Raw genomic sequence first — 27,591 nt, forward strand, 5'->3', positions numbered from 1 at the left:
TTCAATCGCGCGATATCGTACGATTTAAAAATTCCACGTTAAAAAAAAAGATTGCAAAAGGTGCGCTTAATTTAAAAAAGAACGAAACGCCTGTATCCCGTTTACCTAGGAAACGTGTCCTCCGCTTTGCGTTTCCGGATTCGTAGGAATGCTCCAAGTATCGATGCATTGCACTCTCGTTCGAATCTCCAGCCACGATCGAGTCTTCTTCGAACTTTTTTCTACGTCTCGATTATACGATCGCTTAGTAATTTTTAATCTTAATTTACGTAACGAACCTACGCGAAAGTCGCGATAAAAAAGATCCCTCGAGTTCGCTCGTCTAAGGTTATCGATGGAAGTTGCTCGAAATTCGCTGTACAATTTCCCGCGACCGCGTCGCGCGTATTAATCGCGTGTAACGTATAGAGTTTCCTCAGAAAAAGCTGCGGATTCAGTCGATCGGCTTCCCGCTTCGCCGGCCAATGACGTTTCGTGTTACGAAAAAATGATCCCGTCCGTTTCGAATAACCCGCACGCCACGGGGCCGGTGAGACGCGCGCACGCAAAGGGCGCGTGGAAAAGAAAAAAACGCGTACGATCAAGAGGAACCGGGCGTTACTTCGTCGCTCGTCAAGAGATTATGTATTTTTATATAAACACGATGCAGATCACCTATAGCTACGTTGTTAGAATATTGCGCTGACCACGCTGCGCCCTTTGGCCAATTTTACTGTGGCTTTTAGAGCGCGACCAAACGAGTACAATACAACGCGTCATGCAACGTGCAATTGAAAGAAATGCGAACGTATGCGTCAGTCTATTCGTCGAACGTGTAGATTCTAAATTAGCAAGAGGGCTCATAGAAGTGTTGCATGTTGTATTCCACGCGTTTGGATGCGCCCAAGAACGCGGAAGAAACCCTGTTACTTTTATATTGAGGGGTCTTAATGCTTCCCTAGTAATTTCGTTGAAATACTGAGAAAGCGGAAAGCTACCCTTTAAAATTGCCTCGTATAGCACAGTGTAATTGGCGTAAAATGGTAACAACGTCTCCGCATCGAGCCATGAAGATCGAGCGATCGTCAACGCGCTCGTTTGCGCTCCGGCATCGTCATTTTTAAATACGTAAGTACGTTCCGTTCGAACCGGTCGTTAATATATTGCATCAAGCGTCCAATCACGATTACGATTCCGATAATAATAATGGCACGATTACAATGATCCTTGTGCGTTCGTTTCGTTTCGTCAACGGTACATGGAGTTGGCTAACATGTTGCGTCTGGGCGATTCAATCTTCAAACCATCGCGAACGACAGGGTACAACGCGAAGAAAAGCTTTAGTCAACTGGAATTCACATCTATCGATAAAAAAAAAGAAAAAAAGGAAGTTCTATCTTCTATGCTTCTTCGTTTAATCGTTGCTTTCTATTGCGATTTCTTCCTCGGTGTATTCAAACATTGCGTGTATTATCGTTACTTAAAAAACGTATCATTCGATTAAAATTAAACGTTTCGATATGTTCGTCCGCGAATACGACACCAAAGATTGCTACGCTTCTTTGAGAGGCTCGAACCTTCAAGACGAACATCTAAAATCCTTTCTAGCGGTTTTCTAGCAGAAGCTTTACAAAGCAATTTTCATTTCTATCGTTCGTTAAATGCGTTCGTAATTATTAGCGTTCTCCTAGAGATTTTCTTTTTTCATTGAATTGATCGATTGATTGACTGATTGATCGAAGACATTGTCATTGTAAAGTTATGACAATATTTCACACTCGCAGTATCAAATACGTGTACACATCTCAAATGTATATATATATATAATGATTTAAGAATGTAAATATAGTATATATGTATATATATATATATATAATCGACAATCTGAAAGCCACGTATATCCGGTATACGCGATTATTTCGTTTCACCTTTTCAATTTTCCGGCCTCTTAGTTTCCGGATATATTACGGCTACGTCGTGATCCTTGGACACCTATCTTCCTCCTACATTATGGATACCATCGATAGAATGCGAGAGAAAGAGTTGAACGGTTACGAAATGAAAAAAGAAACCATACGATTTATACAAATCTAAAAATGTCACGGTTACGAAAATGCAAGGGCGTGAACATGATTAGAGAAGGAGAATCCCGTATCGCACGATAACAAAGGGAAAAAATGTGCTATCTAAAACGTGACGTGATCCATCCGATTTTTTTTCAATCACTCGCCACTTATCCACCGACGTTTCTTGTCTCGAAGCTCGCTAACAATTTCTACCACAAGGGTTCCTCCTCTACTTTCCGCTCTACGTATACTAAAGAATTCCTCGAAACCACTCGTTTCCGTTCTCCAAATTGTATCCTGCACGGGATACCTGTCGAAAAACCATGCAACCCGGAGAACGTTTCGATTAATCGACCACCGCAATTTCCAACGAGGGATTCTTCACTCCCTTCTCTCCTTTCTTTCCTCTCTTCTCGCCTTTTCGCCTCTTCTGCTTCCTTTCGTTTCTTTCCTTTTTTGTTCCTTTCGTTTCGGAAAACAAGCTACCCTATAACCTAGGTGTATATACAATTATTACGCTCGTAAGAGGCGAGTTGCGCCGCGGATGGCCGCGGCTCAGTCGACAGAGTTCCTCTCCCGTGCACTTGAGCGGACCGAATTGCACGCGGCACGACATTATTGACTGTTGTTCTGCACGTTGTTGTTCTGCTGTTGCTTCATTGAGTCCATATTCGGGATGTAGTCCATCGCCATCAGGCAAGCGAACACGGTCATCACCATCTTCGGCTTCACCTCGGTTATGTCCTCCGGTAGCGCGTAGACGCGCGCCCCGCATTTCCGGGCCAAGGATATCGCGTACTTCGCGTTGTCCAGATTATCCTGCAACGAAAGACCCCAAGTCGCGGCGAATTAGTCACACGGATCTGTTACTCGCGAATGGAACTGCCGATTGGCATCGACGATCTCGACATCGTCTTCTCTGATCTATGCTGTCTGCTCGATCGTGTCGATCGTTTAAGAAGGATGGAGTTGATTCAAAAGATGTATATTTTGACCATTAATACCTTGACGATGCCAATTATTTTTCTACAGTTATCGTAATTCAATAAATTGATTAATTAAAAATTCGATGGTTGAGAATGTTTTTCAATTGTCGAGAACACTACTGCATCATCAAAACAATGGAATACATCGATGCGTACCAAGCACTGAATTTTTTTTCGTCCCTAAAGAAAACCCCCTCCACAACTTTCCATCGAGCTACCCAATTCTCGACTAAAACCTCTCGCCCAGAAACGAGCATCCACTAAGGTTCAAGCGAGACATTTACGAGGTCGTAACTCAGAAACGCACAATCAAGCCGTTAAAACAGGAAACAACTCGCAAAGGGTTTTCGCTCGTAACGACTCTAAAATATCGACCAGCCAGCAAAAGAAAAGAGGAAGGAAAACAACGCCCCGTCTGTACATCTCACCTCCTCGGTACCGCCCTCCTTCACGAGGTCGTAGTTCACGGAGCCCGGTTTTATGGCGTCGATCAGATCGATCACCACTTTCCCGTCCGCTATCGAGGAATCCTGGAAGCCCTTTATCCCGCTTGTCTTCCCCGCCGCTTGCAATTTCGAGTTCACCCACTGCACGATCTCCTTCTCGACCAGGGTGCTACCCTGGGTGCCCGCGAGGGACGTTAAAATCGACAGAGTGTACGATCTCATCAACTGCCAGATCAACGCCAACGTCAACGTCGCGTTGCCATCGTTAATGTCCTGACCAGCGATCCCTACCAGCGAGAAGTTCATCGTTTTCCCCAGCTCCACGACGTAATTACAGTTCTCCAGTTTCTCCATGAACTTTCGCAGCTTCGTGAACTTTTTGTGCACCTTGTTCCAATTTACCGTGCCTGGCTTGATGATATCGTACAGCTGGAAGATGACCAGGCCGTCGGCCAAGTCTGAGTAGAGCCAATTCACGTAGGGAACCACGCCCATGGAGTTCATCCAGTTACGGTAGGTCTTCTCCTCCCTGGTCTCCTCGAGCGACTCCAGGCCCTCGATATTGCTCTCTGGCTTGTCCAAGCCGGGGTAATTGTTGAACATGTTCGCGACGAACGCGAGGTTCAGCTTGTAAATACCATTGACGACATCGCTGGGCGTTACGAAGCTACGACAGCCCAGCTTAGCCGCCTGTTGCAGCATAATTTCCGCGCGAGACGTGTGGTTCGGCTCCATCAACGCCTCCAGAGTAACGCCAGCGGTATTTGGCGCGATTTGTTTGATTAAGTACGTGTAGATCTCGGAGTCCGTGATGTCCGACTGGAAATTGTGGCACCGTCTGGCTATTCCCGCGTTCTCCAGATGATGGTTCACCCATCTGAGAAGTATGGACTCCGGAGAGAGCTTCAATAGATCCTCGATGCGTTCTCCGTCTTGCAGGAGGGTGGCCAGGCCGGGACAATTTTCCAGAGTGATTTGATTGAACAGACCGATTCGTATGATCTGCCAGAGGAGCCCGAGGACGAGGTGAGGCGAGCCTTTTATGAGATCGTGCGCGTCGATGTTCACGATATTGCAACCGATCGCTTGGGCGGACGATAGGGCTAGGGTTAGGTTCTCGTGTTTCTTGTACAGCGTTAGGTTCCTCTTATTGATCGTCCGTTCGTCGATCGTGTCCGGGCAGGAGTGATTGATTATTTTACTGGAACAGACAATGATTCCGTTGGTGGCGACCCCGTAGTAAAAATCGAACGATATAACGGTACGAGTAAATAACAAGGGTATAACGAAACGATCATTCGTACGCTCGTGGTTTACATAATTCGCACACGATTGCCGCGAGCATCGTAATTGCGTACGAGTTACAGAACCGCGAGCGTATAAATAAAGAAGCTAATTGGTCTCAATTGTACGTTAGACGGAATAAATACATACCAAAGGAGGATGCCATCCTTGACTTTCTCGTACAAGGTCTTTCCTTCCGGGTCGATAGGCAGCAGGTGTTTCAGGTCGGGATCGTGGGACAGATTCGTGTTGATCCAGTCGCTGAACGCGAGCTGCTCCTCGAGTCTGACCGAGTGCGTGGTCCCCTCGCTGGACGCCTCGGAGATGCCACCGAGCGTCTCCAGGTTCTCCTTCTTCGAGACGAACTGCTTGAACGTCGAGCCAAGCTCGTTCGCCTTCAGCTCTTTGCAGAGTTTCTCGAACTCCTCGAAGGAGAGCCGGCCCTTGTGCTCGAACCTTTGCTTGTCGTCGTACTCCTCGATCATCTGCCGCACCTTGTACCCGGGCATCTTGAAACCGCAGATGTCCAGGGCGCTTCGCAGCTCCGTGAGGTTGATGAAACCGTCCCCATTCGCGTCGATCTAACAGAAACAACATTCTTCCTTCAGATAGGAGGCTCTTCTGTCGAAGGACGAGACTGACGAGGGACGCGTCTTCTGGTTTGGAGTTTCTGGACACGGGAGCTGAGTCGAGGAGTCGGAAAAGCTTGCGTCTGGATTTGGAACAGTGGTTTCGGTTCTCGAGGATGGGCCTTCTTCGAGACATCGGGATTTCTCAAGGATTCGTAGAATGTTTCGATGTGATAGCTTGATCGGGAGACTGTAGGAGTCGAAGAGGTTCGTGTCTGGAGCTGGGAGAGTGGTCTCGGTTCTTGAGGATACTTGTCTTCGAGTCATCGGACTTTATAGGGCGAGAACTTGATTGAGAAACTTTGGATTCTGAGTGATTCGTGTTTGGAGTCAGGAAAGTGGTTTCTGGTCTCGAGCGTTTGGGTGTTCGAGTTTTTCTCACGAATTCCTCGCGTCTTTGGACTCGGTTGTGATTTGAATGCCCGAACATGCAGGGCTTGCAGAGTCTCCATATTTTTTTCAAGGATCCTCTACATCTTTTAACGCGTGCGTTTGATGGAGACGGTTCGAATTCGCGTCTGGATCTTCAAGAAAGTGGTTTCGAAATCTTGAAGGTTCACAATCATATCCTTTGTATTACGGATTTTTCTTAATTTCTATCATTACACGTGACAACAATATCTTCATTACGATTTAGAGTCGCGAAAAAATTCGTTCGTACGGAATTATCACGATAACGGAATAAAGCGAAGCAACGATTTCCGTGGGGAGGGAAAAAAAAATCGCTCGACGCAGCGAGAGCGTGCGAGGGCTTAGTCGCCACGTGTGGACGGAGGGAAACGCTTAATCTCGACCTCAACCAACCGATATCTAGGCTGTCCCGCAATAAAAGTCTGCTCGCTGATTTTCAAGAATGCAATCATAGCCGACTTTTTCCACGAGGAGAACAATGCTGAACGAAATCGCGGATCGTGCGCGGTCACGCATGGTGCCAGTTCGTGGAAAACTGTATCGGGGTTAATCGACGGTCCTTTATGCCTCGTCTCGAGGAACCGTGTTACGACCGACTAATTAGCATCTCGCTGTTGCCCGCTGAATCGTTTCTAACTTACGGCGATAATTGTTTCCGTTTTATCGCCGCGTTTAAACCGCTCTATGACTCAATGATCAACTGCTGCTCGACAAGAAAGAAGTACAAAACAATCGATTTCAACGATCCAACTGGCAGATAAAGTTTCACGGCTGCGATCGATAAAACGATAGATCACGCGGTAGATAGATTTTTATTGAACGACATTTTTCTTGTTGACGTTCGATGGAGAAATCCGGTTCGACGATTCGTAGCGGAGGAAGTTTCGGATGGTCGATCGGTTCACGCCCAACGATCGATCGATTCGCAATGGTAAGTCGAGTGGCTTACATAAAAGGCGTTACGGGGTAACCAGCGGGAAACCGATGGAAATTGCGTACTTACTAGACTGAAAAGATACGAGAAATCCTTGAAGTACTCGTCTATAACGTCCCATTGCTGGATCTCGCGGAGTTCCATGACGAGACGTGACGAATCGAAGACACGGCAGAGACAATCAGGCCCGGTTGCAATTTCGCGCGCGACTGACCGCTACATTTAGATACGACTGATATCTCCGTTATCGAGTATTCGATAAAACGGAAGGAAAAAAAGAAAACTCCATAGGAGAGGCTTAGAATCTTATCGACTATGCGATATACAGCATCGATAATCTATGATAATCAAATCTTCTATTTATTGGGTAGTTTATTTGTATGCAAAAACCGTGTGCGCGTCGTTTCTGTATCGATTCATTAATTGTCTCGCGCTTATCGCGACGAGTGTTCATCGCGAAAATAGCGTTTTATGACGAAAGGTAAACATAGACGTAGGAGAACGATCTGTGATGCGAAATTAACGCGGTACAATACAAACTGATTGTTATCCTCCGCGGTATTGATAGATCAAAGGCTTAACGAACAGATTAATGCAGTTTGCTGGTTTTACGACCTCAAAGCACCGCGATTAAACGCGCCACTATATAATTGACCCACGTTTCAGTGAAACAATTCGTCGCGAAACGATAACGATGAGCTATTTGAAGAATTTTTCGGTAAACTTAATTCTTACGATCAAAGGAACCCTCCTATGTTTTCTGATTCACGCGAACGGAAATCTATATAGAGTTCCACGAATTGGTACCAGTGTGGCGCCAAACCGTACAAACGTGAGTACCTCCGATTGTTAAGACGATAGGCAGAAGAAAATAACTCCGGGATGACTTAATCCGCCAGGCGTTGCACTCGAAATACCGAGAAGTCACGCGGAGCGCGTTGACCCGGTAAAATGCAACAGCTTCGATCGTGGGTAATTTGTAACCGGGTCAACGCGAGCGTATCGTACCTTTCCACCAACCAGCGTGGAATAATATCGCGGCTGGTATCGATAACAGTCTCGTTTTTCACTCCGACTTCATACGATCCTCTCACGATCTCTCGGTTTATTGTATTTCCTCTGCGAATGCGACTACGTTAATAATCCCACTCGCACATGAAACAAACTCTGACAACAACTATGACATCGCAGAAATCTCGATTTCTTGTAAAAAGGATAGAATTTCCTTCGAATACCCAAGAACGCTTCGATTCACGACAATCAATCGTCCGATCGTAACGCTCGTAGAGCACGATCTGCAAAATGGAGCAACCCTCGACGCAACACGAAACTTCGGACGGAATTCCCCTTGGGGAACGTTCCCCTTGAATCGCGCAGCTTCCTGTAATGGCTAATTCAATATTAACCTTGCAGCGTGCGCGAGCAAGAAAATCTGTCGGGCAGCCGACGGGAAATGAAACGGGAAACAAGGTGTACCCCGTGCGCCGTGTTACAGAACGGCGTGTCGATTGTGCAACGAGAGTTACACATTTACTCGAGCCTGAAACGGCGCACGGCCAGGCTCTCTTTTCGCTTTCTCGAATTCTATCGAGTGCGACGATCGGCCGCGATTCCCCCGCGATTGTTCTACACGCGCATCGTCTGAAACACGTTTTTGCATACGAAACGCATCGCCGTGCCCTGGCATCCGGAAGATGATGCACGTAACGTGTGCATAAGAAACGGAATCGATCGGCGCGAGTACGCCCGACGTTTCGCATCGAGAATTCTAATCTCCCTTTCCCTTTAACAGCCGGTGGAATAGCAACCTCGAACAATTTCACCGTAGGAAAAGCTATTCCTCCGCGTCGCCCACCGTGGACGGGATATATCCTTCCGCGTTGTCGGCATTAATCAAAGCCCGTTTAATTTAAAAGCCCCGTGGAGAACGGAGCCAGCGTTCGCCACGCGGACGTACAAGAATCGCACGGGGTGGGTGGCTCCAAGCGGAATTAACTTAAAAACCACCGTATCATGGATTTCGTTTCGCAAATACGTAATTCGTATCTGTGTACGCTCGTAACGTACCGCGCGCTGCCCCCGTAGGGAACGCGGCAACGAATACAAAAAGCTTGAAACCGCCTGCCCGTGCATAATGACTTTCTCGGGTTTTTCGTAGCCAGGCTGCTCAGTGATCTCATACGCCTGGAATTACAAAGTCACGTTGTAGGAGCCCAGCCTCCCGTAGGAATGAAACGCAGCCTTTCTGAGATTTAAATCTGGCTCTCCATAGGAGACGCTCTCGAGCACTTTTCCAAAGATATTGCCAGGCTATTTCAACTTGCTCTCAATTTAATTCGTCAAACTTTGCAGAGATAACGAAAAGTACCAGCTTCCGTGAAATCATCGTCGTTCGAGCTCCAAAAAGGATTCGCGTCTCCGACTGGCGTCGAAGCGAAAGGGGTGCGCCGAGCGATCTCGCGCGAAGATATCCAAGGAAAGGTCGCGGAGAGGTAGGGCGTTAAATATCGTCGCGAGGCTTCGACACGCTCGTACGGAGCGTCGCAATAGGTTACTGGACACCCTGTAGACGCGGGTGCTCTCACCCGGGGATCAGACTTCTCCGTTGGCTCGCTTTTATCCTGAGAACTGGTTTCACCGGCGTCGCATTGCGCTCCGTCCCCACCCTTGCGTCGTTCTCTCCCGCCACCCTTTGGTCCCCTCGCCAGCAACCCTTCGAAATCACGATTGAATTACCCGCCATGGAAAAGGAGCCGGCTCCTCTCGCTGTTATTCGTACGCGTCGCGTTAATAGACAATCTGGACTAGGCCAGAGGAGACCGCGGCTCGACGTGAGACCAGCAACGATATTGGCCTTAATGCGACATAATAACCCCTGCCATTTCTTAATCTGTCAGATGATCGTCTGTCTTTGTGAATCTGTCGTCTATCGTTTTTGTACGGGACGATCGTCTCGATGGAGGCCCTCGAAACCGTGGCAGGGACTTTCGACACCCTGTATCACTGTGACGACGAGTATTCGCGTATGGAAAATGAGAATCAGAATGGATCTCGCCAATTTTGGGGTAAAATTGAACAGACTATCTGAATGGAATTTATTTGCTAAAATATATTGTTCAAATCGTACGTTTATATGCATGTTGCGTTTAATGTTGATTATAATACAGAGAATAAACCAGCGATGGGCAGTTCGCAGCCCACGGGCCATATGCTGCCCACTGAAGTTGTTTATCCAATGAACTTCAACAAGCCAGCCAACGTGCCGCATTGTTGCATTTACCAGGACGTATGAATCCATCGTGCAACTTCCTCCCATTGCAATTTACGACATCGAAGAGGTCGTATTGTTCGAACATAATCCAACGAAAGGCAACAGTACCGGCGATAAAACCGTAAATGGTCGGCCTTGAAATCGAGCGAGATTACGGTGTGGCAATTGGTCAGAAAACGTGAAACCGGCGATAAAAGGTTTCGCAAGTAGGAAAGGCTTTTGCTTTGCGAGAAAGTGGACCCCCCCGCCGGTATGAGGCGAGGTCGTAAATCGAGGTGGATCACGGAGGATTCAAGTACAAGGTGTTCCAGATTTCGATCGTTGAGTCAACGGGTTTCCTTGATTCCAAGGCAGCGGATACAACCGACTTTTCTACGTCACGATCAGATTCCACCTACGTGAAACACGTGCGACGAGCTCGGCTCTTTCGCGAGACAGAGACTTAACGAGCTGGAGTTGTTCTCGCGGATACGCGCGTACACGCGACAGCCTCTACTCGCGTCTAATTGCGTAACGCAACCTGTTGAGGTGTACCAGTGTGTCGTTTCGCGAATGTTGACTTGTAAAACAGAGGGACAGTCGGTCGAGGAAAACGATCATTATTCGCGAGCCGCGCCTGTTAATTGCGAAACGCGATCGCGGCTAAAACGATGATGCTTCTCGAATCGATGACGATGATCGTAATGGAAATGGTTCGTCGATTAGTCAGCGGCGTGAACATCGCATCGATTTGTCAGTTTGCTGGAATTTTCGAAACGTGGGCAAGGTACGCATTCCTTCCAACGTGTACGCGATGACCACCGTTCAGTTATCGCGTGGGGGACGAAGATAAAACGCAATCAGACTTAATTTGAATGCTGGCGAAGGTTAACTGTTGAAAGTCTAACGCGGAAAAAATAACGTGTATACATTAGACGGTAAAATTCCTTCGAACCAGTTCGTTTCTATTCCCCGTAGTTTCCGTCGATTTTTCTTGCAGCGAGGTAGATTGCTCGTTGAGAAAACTCGCCTCTATGTAGATTAAATGTAGTAATTGAAAAGAAGTATCGATTACTCTAAGTTAATAATAGACTAATAAACATAAAGCAAGAAATGGTTTAACATGATCTGGTGTATTTTCTTCGATGTCCAGATATACATCAGCAGCACCATTACAGTTTTACAGACTATCATAATCAATACTGTCGTACATAGCACCCATCTGGACACCCTAATTCAATTTGTATATTCCTCAATCAAACCTATTTGCTCCACAAAAAAAATTGAGAACATTTGCCTCGCGTTATTCAAAAAGGCCATTTGCTTCATAGATTCCAATTATGGACCACAACAATCCATCAAAGCTGAACGTAAAATACAGAAACCACAGCGGAGTCATTAATCAAACGTCCCGTCGCCAGACTGTGGAGGTTGTTTTAAACAACGAACCGTAACAACGCGCAGGAAAATCTCGCGATCGAGCAAAACGAGGGAACGAGGATCGACGAGCGCGAGCAACCCAACGAAACAACAGTTTTCGCAATGAATCGCGACAGTCGATGGTACGGTTGGCAGCGTTTTTTTTCCTCTTTTTTTTTGTCACCGGATTTAATTTATATGCGACGAGCCACGCAATGCGTCGTCACGCGGAATAAATTACGGCCGCGTTTTACAGGCCGCTGAAAGCTCGGCAATGATCCCGTAATGGGCGCCGCGAGAGGGTAAAAAGTTTAGCTAGTCGCATCGGAGTTAGCTCAAGTGGCGATAATTGAACAGCTTCGAGCGAATCGTTCCTGAGCAGAAGGATACACGCGCTGCTGCCATTCCGTTCCTTGGTCGCTCGCTCTGCGATTAATCTAATCCCATTGATACCTTGCCACAAATCACTCGCTGCGCCTACCCGTTCACCGCGAGGCGAACTAAAATTTCCAAGGAATTGCGCAACCAACAATTTCCGTAACCGACAATTTCCATTTTTTCCCCGTTCGTTATTCTTATCCCATAATTCCAACGTGCTCAACCGACTTATCGCCGAATTTACTAGAAAGACCACTTCCGTTGGAGATTTGTAGGACGAAGGGAGCTAGAATCGAGTCGTTCCAACTAAAACCTGATCTCATCTTTGAGAGCGTACGTCGCGTTCATTTATAAGAAAAAATTTGGGCCAAGACTAAGGACATTCGAGGCGTGAATGTTCCCCCCATTGCGCAACGGTTTAGCCTCTTTCCATTTTTTTTCTCTGCTACTTCTTCTCTGACCCTGCACACTCGACAACGCGCGCGATCGTCTAAGAAAATCTCTGACTCGAGATACAAGCTAATGTCAGGGATCTAGAAGGACGTATGCACGTATATGTACATATGCAGAGACGTATGCGACGCGATAGTTATTCAAGATGCATCAGCCGTGTATTCCAGAGACGAGCGTTACAGTCCCGACTGGTTCCTCGAAGCGAGCGAGGACTGGCGTCAACATCGATCGCAACGATCGATTCGCAGTCGTTATTAACAGTCGTTGCAACGTCTCTGGACACTAGGCACCGATTAATCGCCCGTTCGTACGGCCTCGACGTTATTCCCCGGGACTTCTGCCACGATTGGCCGTGTTACACGCCACGCGATTCACGCGTGATTCGATTTACAACGCGAGCGAAAGTGAGATCCAACGCGATCAAGGTTAAACGATACCAATCAATTACCGGTACAATTAATTAATAAGCAGATGCATTCGTTGGAGCATCTAATAGTCCCGGTTCGAAGTTCTTGGAAACGCCTCGAACAGATTTTTCACGGGTACGTTCCAGGAATAAAACAGTCCCACCTTGTAGATACCTGAAAGGCGCACGAAGGTGCACGCACTTCGTGCTCCAATTTAACTGCACGCGCGCGAGATGTAATAAATACAATTCGAAAGTAGAACGCCTTGAACCCTACGGTTACGACTACTAGCGCTCCCGTTGTCGTAACTAGTTTCTGCGCGCGCGGAAAATGGGACGAAATGCTGTAACGTTCAATTCACCGTGGCCAGTTCCACCGTTGAAGGTATGCGCAAACGTTGGTCCATAAAACCAACCGGGGATTGCACCATTAGCTAATCCCAGAGCCCCGCGGTTTTATCGCGAGGCCCGAGCGAAACTGGGAGGAACGCACTCGGAAAGGCGCGGCTCCAACGTCAGATACGCTTTAAACTTATTTATTAAACGCTGATGAGCCTCGCTCGAGGTGCAATCTTTCTCGTTAAATGGCAACCGAACGATGGAGTTTGCTCAAGGTACGCGTTACGGTTTCGCGAAACGCGTTCGAGATAATGGTACACCGATCGCGCAGCGAGACAGGGAAAGCGAACTGTTTCATTAACAATCTTACGAAACCGCTCAGAACTGTAAAACATTCCGTGACTAATGTTCGCGTTTCTGGTACACAGCCGATCCGGTCGTGGCTTCCACAACCGCGAGCTACTATTATTTCGGTGAATCAACTTCCTAATAAGGAGAGGCGAAATGAATCACCGAACGAAATACCCACCCGTCGCAGGGTAGTTTCGAAACGACCACGTGCGACTCGACGGATCCTCGGGCGCGCGGCTCCGGGGGATCGTCGACGGTGAGTCAAGCCGCGCATTCTTCCAAGTGCGATCACCTCTGATTTCATTTCATCGCCCGATGCGTTCGCTGGACCTCCTTATACGCGCGCACGCTACTAAACGCGAATCCCTCGGACGCGTTCCTCCGTCTCGCGAGCGTTCATTCACGACCTGCCGTCAGCGCGTGACGACCACGCTCGAACTGTTCGATTTTCATCGTAAGCTGCGCGCTTTCACGCGAAAGAGGAACTTACCCTGAGGAATACGAGAGTTTTTACTACGTGGGGTTTTAAATTTCACGGTAAAGATCGACTTCATGCCACTCCGGAAGACAAATTACACGTCGCAACGATGAGGTGGGAGGAGAGTCGCGTGCATCGCGTCCCTCGCGGGCAAAGGGTTAATTACTGGCGGCCAATTAACATCGCGAGGTTTTACGTAACCAACTCCGGTGACATCGGATAATAGTTTCGTCGAGGTTTCGCGGAGCTGTCGGGTAATTCAACGCCGCTCGATTCAGAAGCACTTTCCGGTTGCGACAGAGCGCGCGAGCCTGACGGGGCTGGAAGGCCTTTCGCCTTCCCTGGAAACCTCCGTTATCGTGTAAAACGTCCACGCCGGGAGACATTGATGGAAAGCATAAAAGATCCGAGCTCTCGTAATTGAATGAAGCCAGAGCGAACGCCTGCGAAGTGTACGCGAGAAGACCATCGAGAATTGAGTCGGACGGGTAAACGCGAGGTGATGAAGTGCCGTTTAAAAGGGTTTAAACGGGGTTAACGTGTTTCTGGAGCGACGTCCATAGTAATTAGCTAGTAATGGGGGTAGTTTTTACAGATGTTTGCGAAGGCTGATGTTGCTAATGGTACGAAGATTATCAATTCAACCTAGACGGCTGATGAATAAGCCTTCCGGGAAGATGTCTCAATGTTTCGATGATTAATACTTTTGGAAAGTAACCGGTTCGAAGAAACTACTTCTCTGACGTGTATCTTTACGTTTAATTAGCATCTATTAGTCTCGCAGAAATTCTTCGAATCGCAAACTTTTAATTAATCACGCGCACCTTTGCACTAATGCTGACGCGCAATTAGAATATTGCAAAAACTATTGAGAAACTCGTGATAAACCGAGTATTTCATTTTTATCTGAACTTAAACTACTTTGTTTATGCCTTTTTCGCTTCCTCGTCGTATCGCGCGTAACAAAGCAATTAGAGCTGCCATTATCATTGAATGCACTTTAATTTCGAGTAATATCCGTTCGTTTGAATTCAACTGGAAGGACTCGTGCGAACGCGAGCACCTTAGAAATCGTTCCAAGCGTCGACGAGGAATTCCATGGTGGCCCAGTTTCTTGCCGCCAGACGAAAATGAGTCACGAGCGAGTAGACGCAGGGGAAAGAGAATCGGAGATCGCAGGCCTCGATCGCGAGCCTGAATTAAAAGAAACGAGTCAGTGCAACGCGTCGATAAGCTCGAAAGGGCGCCGCGATCATCTCCCGCCGTCGATTCATATTCCGCGCGGTGCCGCGGGGAGATTCGAGATAGCGGCTCGTTCCTTTTCGCAATTCAGCTCTATTTTCGATGTCTATCAGCCCGCCCCTTTCCGGCTAGCCACCCCTGTTTCGCGTCAACGTTTTCGTCGACCACAAAAAAAAAAAGAAAATGCTCGAACGTGTCCGCGAAGAATCGTTTTTCTTCTCGAGTCACGCGCCTCGTCGATTCAGGGCACTCTGCTCGGAAGACGCATCGCGGGATTGATTATGCATACGCGTTGATATGTAAACGGGACGAGTTTATAAAGAGTTATCGAAAGAAATTCGTAGAAACTCTGCAGTTGCGATAAAACTAGTGTAAGTAACGGGGCAGCGGATGTACTGTAAAAACAATTTATCAAACGTTCGCCACAATGCTCTCCGAGTGCGGAGAGTAGAAGCACGTACACTGTTAGGCAGATATGGCGATCGGAAAGTGGTCGCGACACACGGAGAAGCTGAGACGACTCTCTCGATGGATCTCGTTTCCTGCGGTCATCCGCTGCTCCTCGTTCTGTATTCTTTGCCCAGACTTCACACGAACAAGCCCCTATCTCCGTGTGCGTGTACGATTTATCCGCCTACCAAATTCGACCGCGAAATTATTCCGCATAAAAGCGAGAACACCGTGAACGAGCGTCTCTCTGCACTGTTGACTCAGCTGACAAGGTCCTGGGCCCCCTTAATACGACGATACACGATCGCCACTTTATCTGAACATTACGGGAACAGAGTATTGCTATTCGAGGAAATTAAGCGGTACACGGTCGATCGTCTAGATAGATCCATTAAGGATAACGAAAAGGAAAGGGAAAACACATGAAAGATAAAAATGAAAAGGTGATCGTGTATACGCGATAAGGACACGAAGTTTCCATCTGGGAACTTCGAAATCGTGTCAAAGCACGTTTCACCTATCGACGATGGCGGCGTTGATGATTATCGCAAGGAAATCGCACTTGCGAAAATTAAAGACTTACAAGTTCGAGCAGATTGTTGATAACAAAGTATGAACGCGTGGTAGCGTATCTGTGTGCGAAGGACAAGCAATCTCCATCCAAGAAATTCGAAATCGTTTCCCCCCTTTCGACATATTGGCAGGTTCCGATGCTTATCACGCGGAAATGGTAAAACCACCGGATGAGCGCGGCGCAACGCCGAGGAAATTCCCAGGATATAGACGCTCTCGATTATCCCTCTATTCGCGTTTCTTACGCTGGTGAACGCGAACCGGGGAATCCGCTGCGTCGGCTTTTTTCTTCCCTGCCCCATTGTTCGACGATTCTCTAATTAAAAGACGAAGCTCCGCCACGCAGGTGGAATTTACATGGAGAACGGTGCTCGAGAGGATTAACGGTTCCGCGGGCATACCGGACCGGGGAATATTTTCGTCCCACGACGAAACTTGAGGATCTGCTCGGTTTCGAGGAAACATCCGGCTCTGTCCACTCGACTTTGGAATTTGAAAGAATCTGGTCCCCCAGCGTGGGACTTGAAACGTCTCTGCGCCTCGAGGACCGCCTATCGGCGATGATACGAAAGCGGTTTTTAGTTTTAGAGGCCTCCTTGGATGCACCGTGTTCCGAGCAAGTACATCCGTTAAACGTACGTTAAACAATTAATTAAAAGCGTCAGCCATCGATTAAACGTATCGATTAAACGTATCGATTAAACGAACATAACACATGTCCGATCGAGAACTCCGCTCCAATTACATTCGTCATGATAGTCATGCAAAAAGGAAGTCACCGATCGAAGATCGAGAATCACATAACGCGAACGAGAACATCTTCGCCGGCTAATTAGACGGATCGAGGTTAGGTACGGGTTTAGTTTCACCTGGACTGATTAGCGGTGGCTTGATTGCGGAGTCCAGCTACCGTCGCTAACGTTTTCATTCCAATCAGGCTTCGAGAGTCGTGTTTCGATTAGCGAAGCTGATTCGCGGGACGAAACGCAAAACCCGGCGTTTTCGCAGATTGAACGGGGGACACAAGTGTCACGCGATCTGTAATTCGACGCGAACTTATTAACTTCGAGGGGACAAGGGTAAGAAGATATATCCGCCCTCTGACTCATCAATTTCGGGATACCTTATTCGTCCAGAGGGGTGGAGTGCGCGAAGGCTTATCGAATGGAAAGGGCTGCACTCTGTTTCGCAGATGACCGGTCTTCTAATGGTCTCGTTATCGGTTCGAACTGACTGTGAGAAAGGATTCCAAGTACCGGATGATTGTTAACCTGAATACAGTTCGGAGTTTCACTGGAAAAATAGTGCTTTTCGGTTCTTTTTATGGGTCGAGGGAGAGTACGCGTGTGATTTATGTGGCGCGAGATTCGGTTCAGATTTTGGAGTCAATTGTTTGAGTTCCTGGAGTTATAACCGTGCTCCGAAAACACGGAAGGTTTCTGTTTCTCTTCAACGTGAAATTGCTTGTATGAAGGGCCAGGTTCTGCGAATACTTGGAGTTTGTGTGCGGGTTAAAGTTAGCAGGAAATCTATGTTGATCCTCAGATTCCTTGTAAACGCTATAGAATACGAATATCCGGTCGCCCCGGGGTGAATATTCGCGATCAATACCCCACTTCCTGCTTCTCCAACTTTTACATTTTCTAGCCATTAAATTTTAAAATATTCCAATTATTCAACCGTCCAATTTTTTAATTTCCTTTTCATCGTAAAAGCTGTCAGAGAGGAAGAGTACGTCGCGTGCACCTCTGAATTTTGCCTCACGTTTTCAAACGCCAAAAAATTCTCGCCTCGTTCGCCTCACGTGAATCACCCATTTCCTGTGGATGTAGCGTTCGGCATTCTCCCAAGTCACCGTGCAAAACGCGATATTCCCAGGCGTACGAGCCCAACGAAATGTTTACGCTAGCCATCGCCACAGAAATTCACTTAACAGAACCGAACGCGTATGTATCTAAATCGTCATTGAATGTTCTTTACGATCTTCGTTAGAGCGTCCGTTCGATCGCGTCTCGAGCCATTACTCGGTCGCATAATTGCAAGCGCGCGATTATTAATCATCGATTTATTTCAAACGCACGTATCTAAGTGTATACTCGTATTTTGATCGCACACTCTGTTCGTTGAAGGAAGCTCGTTTCGTCGGCGCCTTATCTACGCACTTGGAAGTCTGCAACCTCGCTGGAGGAAGGATTAATTATAAATACAGGCGTAATAAGGAGCTAAGCGTGGGAACCGAACCGACGAAGGACGCGTGTACACACGCGCGCTATAAACGCAACCCTTTCGCCCCCGTCCCTATTTCATGTGAGAAAATGAAGCTTGGATAGAGCATTTTCATACTCCCTATCGGTGGATCTAATAACATACAACTATATCCATATCCTATCAGCTTTGAAATATGTTGTCTAAATTAAATATTCCATAAGTATTCCATCCCTCGCGTGACCAAGTGATTTTAAAACATTCTCTAAAAATGCTTACGCGATACTAAGAATTCATCGAAATAGACAGGCTTCTTCAAAAAAATGTCGAGATATTTTTTATCCATTACGGTTCTCGAGTGATTCAGTACGTATGTATAACGTTTCAACGAAACGAGCTTTGCACCGCGAATATCTCGACTGCTCGGTCATCTCTGCTTATTATTCATAAACGTGTCATTGTTACAACCGAGCGGGCTCGAGCGAGCTAAACAAAAGCCGATGGAGCTTAAAAAACAAGCGGCTCATGCTGACGCTGGACAATCTTGATTACTCTCTGTCCCTGTAACTATCGCGAATAGAAAGAATCGTAGTATCGTTCCTGATCGTTTTAATCTATAAAACGTACCGACATCGATCGCATTCCATTTAATAGAAACAATACTCGATCGATGTCGGACATGAAGCGACTTCCGTTGTCTAAATATCGAGACGCGAGGCTGTTCGTCGAAAAGGGCAGGAATCGATTCGAGATTCGATGCAGAAGCGTCGATGGGAAATATCGGCTGGCTGCGGTTTCTGATACGTTTTCTCGTCATAAAGAGCACATTCATAGACGAGAAATGCCTGGTGGAAGTTATGAACGCATTTTTCCATGGGTGCACGCAGAAACAGGCGAACACATTGTGCGGCGTGAAATTACGCTGGGATGCATAACGAGAGAAATCTTTCGTCTCCTCTCTCTCTCTGACGAGCACAAATAACGCGGCATTAAGTTTTACAAGGTAGAATGAGCGTTTGTGAAGAATAAGCTCGTACAAACGAGCATCGCGTGTTGTTGTATGAATGGTCGAGTGAGAGATCGCGTTGGATCTTCAGACGCTTGTACGCGTCCTCCTTAAAACTTAATTGCGCCATATAAAGTAGCGTTACGTACAGAAAACGAGAAAACGTGATACTATAGCCAGCAAAATCGTGTCAATTACGCATCTTCTAGGTAAAACCAAAGAAACCTCAAATATTCTTTCTGGGATGGCACTTTTTCATTCGATTTCTCAAAGTCCGTGACACTCGAACGATTAAGCACGATTGTCAATGGTTTCCACGGTCTTTTACTTGGTGGCTGATACATAAAGAACGTGCGAAAACAATCGCGATGTCGAACATCGACCGAATAGCCTGTCCTGTTCTTTGACACGCTCCATTTGTATGGAAATTTCAAGGCTGGCAATTATCATGGTATTTAGCGTCAATTACGAGCGACACGAGTGATTCACCGTCGAACTTGACGCGCTTTCCAATCACAGTGCGATACCATATAGTTCTGGCGCCTTCCGGTACTCTGGCTCACAGGCGAACCGATAAAAAAAAATTAATGACAACTCGTACGATTCTTAACTATACAGATACAACGAATACTCCGGTGATACTATTCTAGTTACACGAGAAATATCAGAACGATAACGCAACTGAAATTTGCATTCCTAGTTTTACGTTCGCATGAATGATTGTAAATTCGATCGAAGTGAGAAAAAAATGCTAGCGAATTCAAGGCGAGGAACGTTGAAAGTTTTACGTATGACACAGTTCGTTTTACGATACCATCGACCAAACGCAGCGTTCCTGAGAAATTTCAACTAATGCGTGTCGCCTTTCCGATAATGTATCGTCGAGGAAGTGCGATTGTCATGGACGAAATCTTTTATCTAGATACACAACCAATGACTCACGTATGTAAATGATACAACCCTTTATTTAATCAAGTGTTCCTCTCGAACCGACTTTCGTAGCTTCTTCACCGATTTTAATAACCAATTATCCGTCGTTCCATTCGTAAAACATGAAAAATATGATTAAACAGTGAACAACTGGAAAACGTAATAGGACACACCACTCGACCTACTGAACGCCTAGTTTCGTAATGATCTTGGGTACATACGTATATTTAAGCGACCGATAGCAGACTACTTACTACTCCAGCGACGTGCAGTTGCATAATAATCGAGGCACGGCATTACAACAACGGCGTTGAGCAACAATTCGAACAGAACGCATTGTCGGCCTGCGAACGAGCTTTTACTCGAACCGTGTTCCACGCGGTTGCACCAGAGCGGAAAAAAGAGAAGAATTTCGATGTACCACGGACCGATTAATATTGTTTCGTCGTGAAATTATGAGATTGTTCGAGCTTGACGAAGTTTTTATCTCGACTGATACTCGCGAGACACATTTTAAATAGCCCCTAATCTGCACGACTTTGGAATTCCTGAGCGAGCACCGATGCAATTAAAATATCTCGCGCTATGACAAACGAGACAGTGAAACGAGAACGAAGATATTACAGATATTAATTCTCTTTCACTGAATTCAGACGAAGTGGATTCAACTTTCTAAATACTTGCCAGTATCGGTCAATAATCGGAATCTCTAATCTCAAAATGATTCTCTGTTCAAACTAACGGGTATATATAATATTGCGTATATAAGAGACAAAGATAAGGCGGAAGATGTTTACGAATTAAACGAAGAACTTTGACTCAGAAAATCAACAAATTTCAGTGTGCAGATTGTAGCCACGGTTCTGATAATGGACACCGAGTAACGTGCAACCCGTAACACCGCCTGCACGAACATTATAGCGCATTGCTGCATTAATTTCATGCTCGCGGAACTATGAAACAGTTTTGGTCCGAAGCTACGATCTCACGGTAGCTGAGAAACACCCGATGCATGAAATAAAATAACAAACTCCGTGGATACCCCACTGAAATTCACCCTAAACGAGTTAACTTTTACGTAAACGATCCCATCATAAATATCGGTTCTGCCTCATAAAAGCTGCCTCTAATTTACGATCGCCAATTCTAAACGACCTAATTGCCACCCTCGTTACGGTATTCAATCGCTTTAACAACGTCGCGAGCTTATAATATCGTTCGAGGGAAACGTACAACGCCTCTTTGTTTCCTTGAAATTTGGGTTACCCCCTGAAAACGAACCTTGTACCGCGATCGTTCTCAAAAAGGGGATGAGAGGGCGCGTTTTACATCCCCGCTGCGAGGGCAGAGAATAGGAAAGCTGGCCCGGTGTAAACCGTAAGCATTTAATTCCGCGGAGTCCAACGTCGATGGTCTATTTTTGCCCAGCTGCAAAGGACCAACAGCACGATGTCTGGGTAAGAAAAGAGCGGCACGTGCCGGTAAGCTTCAGGGGGGCTGCTAGAGCACGTGCTCCTTTATTTACGCCACGTCGTTTTACCAACGCGACTGGAGAAATTGAATGGTTCGAACCTCTTTCTATTCGTGGAAGTGTTTTCGTTCCTGCCGGATTGTGTGTCTCTATTTTGTTCAGCTTCGACGAGTTTTGCTTTCGCTGACAACAGCTGTGGAAAAAACATTGACCGCTGTGCGTGCCCTGTGTTTCCATCATCGGAAACAATTATCGTAGATACCACGTTTTACAGTTCACATCGTCTGAATTGTATTTTATAATTTTACGGTTCGAGATTGAACGAGTAATCTCTGTTTCTTTAGTTGAAGACAAGACTCTTAATGAAAGTGTAATCGAGAGACTTCCGGGTTGGTTTTAATTGGAAACCAGCCGGAGGCGAGAAGAGAAACGGGGAAAAGATACATCCGTAGGGTCTGCCGGCTGCATCGCAACCCTTCTCAGAAGAATGCTCTTCGCGACATTGTTTCTGACGGGGTGACTCTCAACCCTTGTCGCGTACCGTAGCGACTGTCGTAATCCACGCCAACGCGAACACCATTGCCAGATACATATTTACATACTCGAGGGATGATTTAGATGCGCTAAGAAAGCCGCCACCACTTTAAAGCCGACGAAGCACTGGCTGGGACTTCCTGAAGCGAACGACCGCGCGGAAACGACGCTTTCGAGAATTCTAAATCGTTCCTCCGGATGTTGTTATCTGATCTACGCCTGGAATTCCGCCTATTACGCAGCGACACAAGCAAATTTTTCCTCGCCGCAACTAAATTTTGCTGGTCACGTTCTCTATATTTCCGATCGTTTAAATCGTATCGCCTTTTGTTAGTCCTCCAATGAATTACTTCGCTCTGGAGGATTTATTTAATTTTTTAACTTCGTCAGCAGGTACTGCGTGTTCCATATAATTTTGTTCTAATTATTCGGTCGAGAAAGAGAGGAAAAACGAGGACAGAAATGCATCTCGGTGTGCTCCGTAATCGCTTTAGGACCCTAGAGCGACGAGGACTGCTACCACTCCCTTTCGAGCACCCTTCCCCTGAGTGTAAATACGAATCCCACCTCGATTACCTCCGCTAACGACTTTCGCTACCGAAAAGTAAATCCGAGACAGAACATGAAGCGGAGCGATAGTCTATTAGATCTGTCCGCGTCCCCCAGACGGACGAGTCGAGTTAAACCCCACCCCGTTCGAACCGAGTTAAACACTCCAATACTTCGAGAGCACCTTGACCGTCGGAGATTGCCCCAAGAACTCGATCTACTTGAATAACTCAAGCAACCCCATTATACATGCCGGACGATAAATTGCCTCCGGTCGATTCGATTGATAAAACGAATTTTTTCTCCAGTTCGAGTGCCTCGATCATTATTAGGAATTGCCTCGAGAGAGTTCGAGGAACTTTAACAGGTTAAATAAACCTTAATGCCCCATAAATGGCGTAACGAGGATACTCCAAAATTGACTCGAATATTCGTCCTATTCTAATCTTGAATATTCACATTCTCATTCTCATTTTAATCATAACTATCCAAGTTTTCACTATTCTAATTCAATGTTTTCGATTATTATAACACACTTTTCTAGTAATTATCCTGAAATGTTCGAATAACCATAACAGTATCGAGTCGAATCTAAAATTCAGCCCACCCAAAACCCACGTTTGCCACCGTCAAGGGTGGTCCCCCTTTCGTAGCACCCCTCGGCGCGATATATGTTCGCGTGTGCATTTTCGCAACGCTGCAACGGGCAGGATGTCGCGGAAGGGATTGCGTTCTCGCGCCAGTAACGCGATCAATAAGATAATTGAAGACTTTCTCGACAATGCCGGCGGAAGGGAGCAATTTCGCCATCTCCCTTGCACTTGAGCAAGGTCATTGTTTTCGAGGAGATTCTCATCCCGTTTCCTAAGCACCATCCGCACGGACGGTTATAATTGTATCCTGCTGGCTTAAACATCACGGTGGCCTGCGTCACAAGCGAATAAATTGAGGAGAAAGCAGGGCCGAAACAGTGGCCGGGAACCGTGACTCATAAAATTGCAAATTCGATCGATAGTACGGTGATGATACATAGCAGATGTAATAGAAAGGAAAGGAAGCGGGGACTGTAGTTGGTCATCTCTTTATTTCATTTTATGTTGTTTTGTGGTCTCCACGAGGCTCAGAAACTAAACAAGTTTTTTTAAAATACAATTTCAGTTTCTTGTTTCGTAACTTGTTCTCGCTGTAACATAGAGAAAAAATTCCAATGGAATTTCCGATACAAAACGAAGAAGAATTAACCAATAATTCGATATTGGTTTGCCAATGCAGCTCGCGTCCGTAGATATTGCCTACCGAAAGTAAACGCAGTTATAGACTCTACGTACAATGTACACACCGCTCGATATTGCAATACACGCGAAAGACTAAGTGTACTTCACTGGTTTGCTATGTGAAACGATAATGAGGTACGTATGCATATGTATCGCGAAAGAAAAAAAAAAAGCAAGTACAGGTGTTCGTACATCGATATGAAATAAAAAGGTCTTACAAACGACAAATTAATCCCCGCCGGCGGAGACGATGGTGAGAGTAAAAAGCTCGACGAAACGAGACTGCACGGTCAGCTAATCAACCGTGAAAAGTGAACTCGTACCAACAAGAAAGAACGACTTGGCAACGAGACACCGGTGCCCACGAAACTGATCGAAAAAGCCTGAATGGCGTCCGCACACCTTGGCGAACCGTGTACATCCGCGTGAAGGAGCGGTTCAACGGTAATGGCGAGGAGTAATTAGAACGACCGTAGGTATTCGAAGGACGGGCACGTGCGATGATCACGGTCGCGTGGTATTTCTTTTGTACGTGAGAGTGCAGCGACACGGATGTTCGAGAGTTGAAACTCTCCTCCCGATATGGGCATAACGGTATCCAGGAATTTTAGAGACATTTATCAGAGGAAATTAGAGGTCGAGCGGTTAATTCCGTTAGGAAAGTAAATCCAAAGTAAATTATCGCTGGAACGATGAAGCAATTTCGTGATAAATAAGACGGGCACGCAGAAAGCGAAGAATGATATACCCGAGGTGGTAAATAAATGTCATATTTTGCTCCGTTAATCTATATGCTGGTGTCGTTTCAATGCGAGACGGAATGTAAATAAACTCGGATATCGGTAACGTTGGTCTGTTGGTCCGCAACGGATGATGACGAGTTAACAACAAATGTAACAGTTAATGAACTCTTTCGTCTGAGTTATTTAACAAGCACGCGAGCATGCACCGTAAAACACGTTCTGTACGCGTATAATATAAACGGAGAGAGTGATCACACGTGCGTGAACGTGCATATATACGGAAGGAAGTATAAGTGAAAAGTGACCGGGTCACGATACTCGATATCGAACGCAATTATGCGCTCGATCGATCTGAAAAAATTGTTGATAATTAGCGAAGCCGACGTAAGCCAATGCATCCGTGAAACGTGGACGCGCAGTTTTCCTAAACGGATTAAGAATGATTTATATTCTCGGTTACAGCCGCATAGAGCTGCGCTGATTCATACTATGCACGTATGGTTCGATCGAGGAAAAAAAAAAAAGTATTAAAACACAATAGGCTAATAAATTAACTGTAAATTACTTGCGTTTTCTACTTTATAGTGCGATAGCACGTAGCACTGTTACGCTGTAGTGCGCGTTACTCGCAAAAGGACACGGTAGGACGCACGACGCAACATTTGAAATTGCGCGAGGGCTTGGCGTAAAAAACGAGTAAACTGACTGCAGGGCGGCGACACCCGGCATAGTCCCCACGAGGGTGGGTTTCCACGAAAGCATGCTGATAAAACCGGCGATCGATAAGAAGCCGGGGTTGTACGTAGTGCAACATCAACGAAATGCCATAGTAACGGGTGTCTCGCGGCTCGATCGTTCGAGATTCTCTGATCGGGTAAAAAGGAAGAGAGACAAAAGGACTCACCGCCTGAAATTGCTCCAACAACTCCTGCCGGTCGTCGATCGCAGTGGCCATGTTGCTCGAATATATAATCCTTTCGTCTTTCCTTTCTCCGTGGTCCCTGCGTGGCCCTTCTCTTGCTCCTTCTCGTCTTCTCTCTCCTGCCCTCTGCTAATTACCGTCCGGTCTATGCGGTACGCACAATCAGACGGAAAAACGTGCAACACGAGTCGGTAATTTCCACCGGGTACACGCGGATAGTTACAAAAACGGTTACTTGGGGCGTTCTCGCACCTCGCGTACGCGTTTCTGGTTACGACGCGGTTACGAAGCAGCCAGACACCGCGGGAACGCGTCCCACTATTACGGAGTCGCAGCGAATACTGAGGCACCCGAACACCAAACCGAGCGCGCGCCAATCGACCGAGCGCCCACGAGAACGGCCGAACGGCCACGAATGGGCCACTCTTTTGACATCTCGGCCCGTGTCGTAATTTTACAAAAATCTCCAGATGCAATTAAAGTTTCGATTTATGTACTTGATACGCGAACGATCCTCTATTGACTCTTCCTTCGTTTTCGCGCGAACACAATTCCTTCGAAAATCTCCAACGAAAAATTTTACCAGACATTTGGTCAACGTATTAACATTGTCGTTTTTTTTTCTCACATTTAACGATTATTTTAAGATACGAAATTATTATATTCTAACATTCAACATTCCCTTTTTATGTCTCGTGGGGTACGTTACATCAGAGGGAACAAAAGCGTCTATTATTGGGAACTATTCCCTGTCGCGTTCAAAGCGTTACACTTTTGAGGACCTGAGGGCGGAAGTTGTCAAACGGGCGTCTCTTCAGCCTGACAAAAGACATCCTCTTTATGAATGATTTCATTCGTCACATTTTCCTTCTTTATCCGACCAAGAACCACAAAATGCTTCCCTATTCATCATTTTAAATCGTCCAACTGTGCGGACTGAAAATTCTAAATAAAAAAAAAGATACTTATTGTAAAATAAGTTAAGTTCTTTCTTTTTTTGCTTCGAATCGCATTTGCAGCAAAATTGTTTCAGCGCGCGTGACAGAAATACGAGTTCCTCGTACCATAAAATTGTACAACTCGGACTGAAATATTGCAGACTTCCGTGTACAAGCGATCGTATGTACCTACGATGATCATTCACGGAATAAAACTAGTTTATCTTTAAGCAAAGATATGTACGTTGTTCTTGGATTTTACAAGCACATTCGTACATGAAATTCAAGGCTACGTGAAATCTTGAGAATGAATGAAAAAAATAAAAAAAAGAAGACGAAACGTTCAACAGTCGCTATCTTTATTTCCTGGTTTCGTTTTTCAAAACGCTAACGTGTTTACCATTTTTACTACTAACGTTATCGCTTATGGATAAAATTGGCGATACACTCGCCAATCGTTAAGCACCGACGCGAATTGAAATACCAAATGGAATGTCTGGATAAATCAGGTCTCGGTTGACCATTGAACGATTTTATTTTCAACGAAGGTGAAGACATGACCGTTGTACTTCATCCTTTGTCGAAAATAAAGTACGATTATAAAGTGTAATGCAGTTACTCATCGGAAATATAAAAATGTCGGAAAGATAATGCATAATGTTGCGAATGAGGACCTCGAGAAAGCAAGGACAAGACTGATGAATCGTGACTGTTAAAGTTGACGAAAAGGAGCGCGAAATCCCGCGGTAGTGAATCATCTTTTGCATCCATAGCAAAAGATGTACGTAGGTACATAAAGAGCAAAAAGTTCTGGTTGAGTCATTCGCTTCAACTGTTTGACGCTACACGGAGTCTGTTCTCATGCTTGATTTGATATTGAAATGCATCGCTGAACGAACGGACAAAGCAATGTGCGCAATTCCATCGCGCGCTTCCACGCGTAGT

At 46.1% G+C, this 27,591-nt stretch overlaps 2 protein-coding genes across 3 annotated transcripts in view; one reads left to right on the top strand and one right to left on the bottom strand.

Moving 5' to 3' along the window:
• Positions 1–27,591, top strand: part of Uqcr-q (Ubiquinol-cytochrome c reductase ubiquinone-binding protein) — a 46,427-nt gene that overhangs the window by 2,273 nt on the left and 16,563 nt on the right. The window lies entirely within an intron of this gene.
• On the bottom strand, positions 1,376–26,056 carry Fim (plastin-2 fimbrin). Of its 2 annotated transcripts, none has more exons than XM_076905170.1 (4): positions 25,691–26,056; positions 4,912–5,342; positions 3,460–4,678; positions 1,376–2,864 (listed from the first exon to the last, which is right to left on the bottom strand). In XM_076905170.1, the coding sequence occupies exons 1-4, from the start codon at positions 25,739–25,741 to the stop codon at positions 2,661–2,663; spliced, it is 1,905 nt and encodes a 634-aa protein (XP_076761285.1). In that variant the 5' UTR covers positions 25,742–26,056; the 3' UTR covers positions 1,376–2,660. The 2 variants fall into 2 exon arrangements, with proteins under 2 accessions (XP_076761285.1, XP_076761284.1); XM_076905169.1 differs by lacking the exon at positions 25,691–26,056 and adding an exon at positions 6,805–6,897.

This window comes from Xylocopa sonorina, chromosome 11 (assembly GCF_050948175.1).
Source record: "Xylocopa sonorina isolate GNS202 chromosome 11, iyXylSono1_principal, whole genome shotgun sequence".
NCBI lineage: Eukaryota > Metazoa > Arthropoda > Insecta > Hymenoptera > Apidae > Xylocopa > Xylocopa sonorina.